General features: G+C 43.0%; 1 protein-coding gene across 2 annotated transcripts; it reads right to left on the minus strand.

Moving 5' to 3' along the window:
• Window positions 1-2,365: 2,365 nt before the first annotated feature.
• On the minus strand, window positions 2,366-8,516 carry LOC309874680 (myosin regulatory light chain 2, smooth muscle minor isoform). 2 transcript variants are annotated; one of them, XM_082753109.1, is made up of 4 exons: window positions 8,363-8,516; window positions 4,171-4,368; window positions 3,846-4,007; window positions 2,366-2,861 (listed from the first exon to the last, which is right to left on the minus strand). In XM_082753109.1, exons 2-4 carry the CDS (start codon window positions 4,352-4,354, stop codon window positions 2,689-2,691), a joined length of 519 nt encoding a protein of 172 aa, XP_082609235.1. In that variant the 5' UTR covers window positions 4,355-4,368; window positions 8,363-8,516; the 3' UTR covers window positions 2,366-2,688. The 2 variants fall into 2 exon arrangements, with proteins under 2 accessions (XP_082609235.1, XP_082609234.1); XM_082753108.1 differs by lacking the exon at window positions 8,363-8,516 and adding an exon at window positions 5,954-6,113.
• Between the last annotated feature and the right edge of the window lie 292 nt (window positions 8,517-8,808).

The following is an 8,808-nucleotide window of genomic DNA, read 5'->3' on the forward strand; positions in this document are numbered from 1 at the left end:
ACTGTTTCAAAGACCAAAGTTATTTTTATTTTTGGAAGTGGATTATTGATGACACATCCCTCCAGCCCTCAGCATGCAACCTCAGCTGTCTGAACATTCCTAGCTGCAAAATGCATCTGATGCTCTTATATGGTCTCTTGGCAGGGCTTGTTATTGACCTTCCAGTGGTTAAGGATAAATCCTTAAGGATAAATCCAGTGGTTAAGGATAAATAAGGATAAAACAACATGCCCACGGTCAAGTGGACTAGTCTTCTATATTACAATACGGATAACAGGGAGACCTGGCCACATGGAAGATCAGCATTATTTGCACTTGAACATACTTGGAAATTCTTCCTCAGTAACATATCTTCCTTTATAGGTATCTTTACACTTCATACAGTTCTCCATGACCATCCCCTAATCAGCAAAAGTGGCCAACAGCATAATGTCCACACACAGCAACAAGAAACAAAACTGCTATGTTCCCCATTTCAGCTGGCTCTTGAAAAATTAAGGGCAGCAGCACAGAAGATTTGGAAATAATCTTCCTCTCGAGGATACCAGATTCTCTTTAGCATGATATTCAATTTAATAATCACTAATTCTAAACTTATTTCCAACATGGAAAAAACAGATGGTTTATCTGCTAATTATTCAGTGTAACATACCAGCACCTAAAATTTATTGAGAAGATTTACTAATCAGGAAGAGAATAGTTCAGAGGCCCAGTGTTTGTAAGAGAATAAAAGCTTAACCTCCCAGTCTTAGTCCATTTAGTTGTTCAAAGAAAAAAAGACTTAATGTTTATCCTTAGTGCAGGCTGCTTGCATATCCACACACAATACTGAATTGCAAAAATGCTACGAGAACAGCAAAGAAGTAGAGTGGAATTGCTCCTCAACTTAATGGTACATAGCGACACTTCACCGATTTCATGTGTCCTAGATATCAACAGTTCTGTGACAAGGGTGTTGTAGGTAAAGATTTTGACATGACCTGCCTTCTCAGAGTCATCTGCAGGTATTCCAGGGAAAGACTACCCTAGTAACCATACTCAAGAGCATAGAGAGTTTAAAAGCAATCTTTTGAGAATAGGAAGAGGTGTGGCAGTCTGAAGTACTACTGTGAAGAACACAGTCTGGGTAGGAGGGAAAAAAAAAAAAGGAAGAAAAATTGAGACAAAACAAAAATAGGAAAGTAATGGTTGAAAACCAATTTTAATTAAGCCCAGAAGTAGAAGAAACCACCAAGGAATGAACAAAGGATGCTTACTGTGTGTAAAATCAACTGATTTATGAAGCTAAAGACAGAACATGTGAACACAGGCAAGATTAAGAAACCAAGCCTTCCATGACTCTACACAGGAAGTTAGACAAACACTACTTTTTTGTAGAGTATTTGCATCCTGGGGCATTTCATGCTGGCCCAATCTTCTCACACCCTTTAGCTAAAGTAAGATTCCTATCCTTTTGGGTCTCATGTGAAATAGCTCAGGGAATGGTTTCTGGTTAAGAGGTCATCGCTTGAACAGACAAATACGTAGGCAAGATGGATTTCCCTTTACTTTTTTAGCTTGTAGGAGCTAGGAGCAGGAGACACATGGAAGGATGTAGTCAGTCTGAGAACTGAGTAGGAACTTTCTCTTCTCTTGGTATTCAGGAGAACAGCATCAACACAGCTGTTTTTGTGTGAACGGATTTTGTTTGTGCAAAAGCTACTTCATTAATATCAGGTAGATTAATAAAACATATGATCATTGAAGTAGTGAGAGTGGTTTTACCACACACAGGGCTTACCATGTTAATTCTCCCAACTTTCTTGCTGTCATTCTCCCATGCAAATGCTATTAGCTGCAGAACAAAATTTATGGAGGTTTTCTGGACAAGTATTGCTATTAATCACCGCCAGCACAGACGCTTTTACCCCATAGATGCCTTTGCATGAGCTTCCTCCAACAGAAGGAAAAAATATGCCTAATTCCCACTTATTGCCAGTAGTAAAAACAGGAATGCAAACTTGGGAACATAAACATTGATATAAAAATATTGCTGAAAAACTATCAACAGAAAGAGGAAATAAAAACTAGGCAAGAATCATAAATGCTCCCTGCTGGCAATTAGGCAATTCTAAGTCTTCCCTAAAGATTTCTTGGGCTAAGTACTTACACCAGTCATATTCCACTTGGAAAACTGATGTAGCAGATTTATGCAGCTTCATTTTTAAAGACACTAGCATATACTGCTAGGAGCATTTCGTAACTATGCAACAGAGAACAATACATTATGAGAATGAGTTTGAGCTTGATTTGCAACTGCAAATAAAATACAGTTAAGACCCGCATTCGTAAATGCATAATAGAAATTCCCCTCTCCACAAAAGAATGAGATTTTAATCTATATAGCAAACTTTATTTCAAAATGGCATTTGTTACAAAAAAGTGTAAAAATCCAGCTAAACCAGAAATATTGAGATTATTTCCATGGACTTCAAAGTCCACTGATCTTTGTCCCCATATGCTTTTCCTCAATATGTTCCCCACTTCCAGTCTGATTACACAGGTGCAGATGTGCCTAAATGGCCTGGAATAGATAAATACGTAAAGAAAGGCAAAAGCTGTAAAGCTAAATGCATGCAACAACTTCTACCCTCAAAAACAAACATAAGTGTGAAGTAGACATTAATCTGCAGGTATCCAAAGATTTGCTCAGTCATCCTTGTCTTTTGCTCCATGTTTAAGGATGCGCGTGAACTCAATGTAGTTGAAATTCCCCTTCTTGTCGATCGGTGCCTCCCTGTAGAGCTCATCTACCTCCTCATCTGTGAACCTGTCTCCCATTGTTGTCAGCAGCTCTCGCAGGTAGTCCTCTTGAATAAACCCTACAGTAAGCGGACAAGAAAAAACCTTTTACATTTATCTGCTAACTGCTGGATAATAATTTTAATTCTTTAATAAAAGAGCTAATCTTTTTCAGCACATGAAAAAGCCTATTACCATAACATACAAATAATTACAAGCAATCAATCAAGTCAAGCTTCTTAGTTAATTTGCATGGTCTCACTACTTCAAGTAAAGGTCACTGCATGACCTGCCTTTGTAAGAAGTTTGTCAGTGTCCATATGCTGTCGTCTTAATAGGACTGAACTCCCAGTAGCACTGAGAGCCTTTTAACAACTATGTATTTTATACAAAAGGGATCCATTTTTCTTAAACATTCCTAATGAAAACAATCACTTAAAATGGAACTTTATCATTGGTCAACATCTGTGTTAAGCACTGGGAAGTTCAAAATATTTTAAAGACTCAGAATTCATCTTAAATCATTGGCAAAACTCACATTTACCAGACTCATTGGAAAGAACACATTTTTTACCATTGTTTTATTAAACAGCCTTAAATAACCTGAAATTCCTTTCTTCTATCAGCAATCTAATTACTAGCTTTTTCTTGTATAGATTTTCTTCTCCTATAAGTGCAGCTGAACAAGTTGCTAACAAAAAAGGTTCTTCAAAAAAGCACACCAGCTTTGTAAACAAGGAGGATTCCCCTTACATATGTTGCCCCGACACTGAATTTAAAGTTAGAAAACAAAAAATAAGGCCATGGCTCCCAGTCAGTATCTTGTTCTCTTTTCCTGCCTTGAAAAAATAAATGAAGAGCTAGAAGTTTGGGATTCCGTTTTTCATTGTTAAAAAAAAAAGCAACGCTATTTTCAGCTGCTGAGGAAATACAGCATGATTTTTACCTTCCAGAAATCAGAATTCTCAGAGGTAACATTCATCACTACTTCCATGAATAGAAGTATTTATGGTTACAAAACCAAGTAAGAGCAATACACATACACTGTTATTTTACCCACATACCTGTTGCTTCTTCGTCAAAGCAAGCAAAAGCATTCCTGATTACATCTTCCGGATCGGTTCCATTTAACTTCTCACCAAACATTGTGAGGAACATCGTGAAGTTTATGGGTCCTGGGGCCTCGTTCATCATGGCATCTAGGTATTCGTCTGTTGGATTCTTTCCTACAAAGAAAAACATTCAGCTTTGTTTGAGCTTTCAAACTAAACCCAACAAAAGTCACCTGAATAGTGCAATATAAAGTGAGACACTTATAATTAAAATAGTGCTTTTGGGATAGCTTACAATAAATTTGCTTGACAACCTTAAAGAGAGAAGGCACATTACCAAGGGAGGCAAGCATGTCATGCAGGTCCTCCTTGTCGATGAAGCCATCTCTGTTCTGATCGATCATGTTGAAGGCCTCCTTGAATTCCTGTATCTGCGACTGATCAAACATGGCAAATACATTGGAAGTGGCGCGCTGAGGGCGCTTCTTGGTGGTCTTCGTCTTTGCCCTTTTGCTAGACATGTTGGCTGTTGGCTCTAGGAAAACAGAAACATATCCAAAATTTAGACTTATTAAACCAAATTGCAAGTACTTAAGGGGAGAGATGGATACAAAATTATCAAATTTCATGTTGTAGTCAAACACAACATACAGAGTTACTTTGTTTTCTTTTATGCAGACTTAACTGACTACTAAGCATAATCTCCTGCATGATTCAGAGAGAGAGAGTGCTGAAGGTCAACAGCATGCTACATTATAAAAACAAAACAAATCACAGCTCCTGAAGTGAAGCTCGCTCAGTGCTTGTATTTCTGATTCAGAACCCCAACTGCCTCATCCGAAAACCAAAGACAACCTGTTTAGCAGATCAGGAAGCACTGGTGACCTGGCATGTAGAAGGTTATCATCTGCCAACCTGTACAGTATTTAGCTGTTAAATAAACTTTAGCTTACTGCTTGATAACATCTGGGAGAAAAAAATATGTATTTTAGACTCTGAATAACAATGCTGAAGTAGCTGCTGTTCAAGGAGCTGACCCTGACAGGATCCTCATGTTTTTCTGAAGGTTTTTGAACAGTGCTGGGCTGGGGTGCTGGGAGATGGAGAGATTGGCCAAGCCAGCCCCTACTGGAGTTCTTTCAAAGCCAACTAGGGGATTGTGTGTTGGAAAGTGGAAACTGACTCTTGGGCCAAAAGCACTGCATTGCTACTCTCTTACACAGCTGAACTATTAACAGAATACATATGCAAATGCCAGCATACTCCGTTTATTTTGCAAGTGAATTAAAGTCACATAAGTATTCTTAGAAGTTGATAACTTGAAAGAAACGATCTTCAGATCATAGAACTGCTATTGTCATAGGCTCTTTACATAGCACATGTATATGAATTGCATTGTTTCCCTTGAGCTGCCAAAGAAGCTAACAAGTGGTAGTTCCCGTGGAAACATTAATACAATCTGGGTATAAGTGAGACTTTCAAGTTAGTGGCTTGTGTTTAGCTGAGAAGACAGACTTAACATTCAACAAATATGAAAATCTGGTGCGCTGACATGCAAACACGAAGACCTCAGCATAAGGCAGGACTTGTTCACCACTGTTTCTAGAACACTGTTGTAGTACACATCTAGGCATTAGTTTTATTTAATGCAAATACATGTAATCCACACTGCTCTAATCCTTTTTTATGCCCAACCAAGTGTTACCCAACCCAGATTCCTTCTATCCTTGGTTTTGGGTTTTACATTAAGCACATGCAGTAAGCGCCCTGAAAGAGGAGGACTTCAAGCTTCACTTGTCACAAGAATGCCAACATGCTGAAATTGACAGTATTAATTGGCAGCTCCAAGTATTAATTTTCTAACTTAGTTTTGTTCAATGATCTCATCACCAATGCAATTCTAATTAGAGTCACAGGTCTAATGGCTTCTCAACAGTTTGTTCACAAGTTACTCTATTTTGTTAGGCTCCTGAACATCAAGACTGAAGTCACCAACTTGGATTCCTCCTTTAAAAAAAAAGGAAAAGGCAGAGTTGCTCCCATAGATGATCAACTGAATACACAGGCAAAAAGCAGTTACCTTTCTTCTTTTGTTTTTAATTAGAGGAAACGCATTTTACCTTGCTTTGTGTCAGATACGTGGCACGCTGTACCAAGCATCTGGATCATGAAAGGATATTCCATAGTTCTGTCCTTCTCCTCCCGTCTACAAGCAGCGTTACTGATCTCCCCTGCTAATTCCACGCTTTTATAGCTTACGTTCATATACAACGTTCGCCTGACGTATAAAACCAACCATTATGCCCTGAACTAAAAATAGCCCCCGAAATGCAACTGTGCATCATTCGGCAACGCTGAAGTTCTCATCGTTACATTCACTGACCACAAGCTATCTGAAACCTCTGGCCTCCAACAACACTTCAGCAAACAAACCTGAACTCCTGACGCCCAGAAACCCATGAAGGCAGCCGACAAAACAGGAGTTGGCTTTCAGGCTGCAGTCAGGAGCTGCGCGTGACTTCGGTCTTCTTCTTACCTCAGTAGAAACCTGTTCAACTCTGAATTGCTGGTTAAAAGTTCCACTGCTCAAAATACGGCCAAATCGTACCCACTAAGAATCGTTCACTGAGGTAGTTCATAGCTTGAAGGATATTGGCTATTCAAAGTAAACCAAAACAAGTTTCCTTTGGATGCAGCACAGGACAGTGCTCCCAGAAGGCCAGGGAGCTGCTACCTCCAATTCCCTAATGTACAATTCAGTCCTAACTGAGAAGGTAACAGAAGCAGACTGCTGCTCACTGCAGCTACGCATGGTGGGAAGAGAACCATTTGTTTTTAACTCTGTTCAAGAGATTGCCACATCAGAGTATCACACTACAAGAGACAAAAAAAATGCCAACGGAACAGTATCTGTACTTGCATGGCTGCTTTCTAATGTTTCTCTAAACCAGCTTTGGGAAGCAGCCATACAGAGCACAGAAGGCACGACTCCTGCACTCAGACCTCTTGAGCATCAGCATGGAGAGAGACAGGAGCATTTAACTAGACTGTACTGCCTTTCAGCACAAGCTGGTGCAAGTAAGCCTGAGGTAGGTTGCACCCTGGAAAACTCCATTAGAAGGAGAGTGATAAATTGGAACATCCTCAGAAAAAAAACACACAAGGACATCAATCCATCCAGCCAAAGAGACCAATTTGTGATGGATAGAAGATCCAAGTGTTTATACATAAGTTATCCTGGTGCATGCAGCAATGAGCAAGAACTAGCTTCACTTGAGTCAAATACAGGACTCACTGATTTTGGAGAAAAAAGGATTTCATCTGAGATATCCACCAGAGAGACCATTTTGTTACAGAAGTCATGGCACTGGAATTGAATACATGAAGTGCAGGGTGAACACAGAAGAGTATCAGTAGATAAGCAAATGGAAACACTTCACATTGGATGGCCCAAATCCTGACAGAGAGGCTGGGTTTCCACCTAACATTATGACTCACAGAAAGGCTGGGGCCTTATTTCAGAAACCGTTCAGGAACTCCTCCTGTAAGGCTCATAGTACACCTCAAGTCCCACAACGCCTCCCCACAGAACCCTGGGCTGGATCTAACGCTGCTGCCATTACGTTGACACATAACAGCCACCTCTCCACACACACAGAATCACAGAACCATCCAGGTTGGAAGAGACCTCAAGATCATCAAGTCCAACCTCTGACCTAACACTAACAAGTCCTCCTCTAAACCATATCACTAAGCTCTACATCTAAATGTCTTTTAAAGACCTCCAGGGATGGTGACTCCACCACTTCCCTGGGCAGCCTGTTCCAATGCCTCACAACCCTTTCAGTAAAGAAGTTCTTCCTAACATCCAACCTAAAACTCCCCTGGCGCAACTTTAGCCCATTCCCCCTCGTCCTGTCACCAGGCACGTGGGAGAACAGACCAACCCCCACCTTGCTACAGCCTCCCTTGAGGTACCTAAAAAGAGCGATAAGGTCGCCCCTGAGCCTCCTCTTCTCCAGGCTGAACAAGCCCAGCTCCCTCAGCCGCTCCTCGTAGGACTTGTTCTCCAGGCCCCTCACCAGCTTCGTCGCCCTTCTCTGCACCCGCTCAAGCACCTCGATGTCCTTCTTGTAGCGAGGGGCCCAAAACTGAACACAGTACTCGAGGTGCGGCCTCACCAGAGCCGAGTACAGGGGGACGATCACCTCCCTAGCCCTGCTGGTCACACTGTTCCTAATACAAGCCAGGATGCCGTTGGCCTTCTTGGCCACCTGAGCACACTGCTGGCTCATATTCAGCCGACTGTCCACCATCACTCCCAGGTCCTTCTCTGCCTGGCAGCTCTCCAACCATTCCTCTCCCAGCCTGTAGCTCTGCTTGGGGTTATTGCGCCCCAGGTGCAGGACCCGGCACTTGGCCTTGTGGAACCTCACACAGCTGGCCCCAGCCCACCGGCCCAGCTCACCCAGCCCCCCCTACAGAGCCTTCCAACGAAGCGGCCCCGGCCCTACCCCCCCGCCACTGACCGGGCGTCGGCGGAGCTCCGGCGGCGACACGGACACGGAGAGGGACCAACGGCACCAACGGCTACAGCAGCAGCGGCGGCACTTCCGGGCAGCGCGCGGCCGCCGCCCAACCAGCGCACGGGAAAGGAAGCGTGGGCGAGACCATTCCTGAAGAAAACCCGGGGGGGGAAGGGCACGCGGCTCATCGCTCCTGACGGCACACGCCGCGACCCGAGCCCAGCTGACGGCACTATGGCGGCGACCGGGTTTGACCCTCCTCTCGGCCTCTTCTTGCCCTTATCAGTGGTTCTGTGAGGGCCACGCGCCCTTTCTCAGCCCGCTCCCCCCCCCTTATCTCACTGTTGGTACATCCCGGCGCGCTCTCCGCATTCCAGGCAGCGCCTGCCCTTATAAGGCAACGGCGGGAGTTTCCTGCCCGTCGTCCCGCCAGGCCCCGCCCCCCAGCC

The sequence above is a fragment of the Aythya marila genome (assembly GCF_965140915.1).
Source record: "Aythya marila genome assembly, chromosome: 2".
Classification (NCBI taxonomy): Eukaryota; Metazoa; Chordata; class Aves; order Anseriformes; family Anatidae; genus Aythya; species Aythya marila.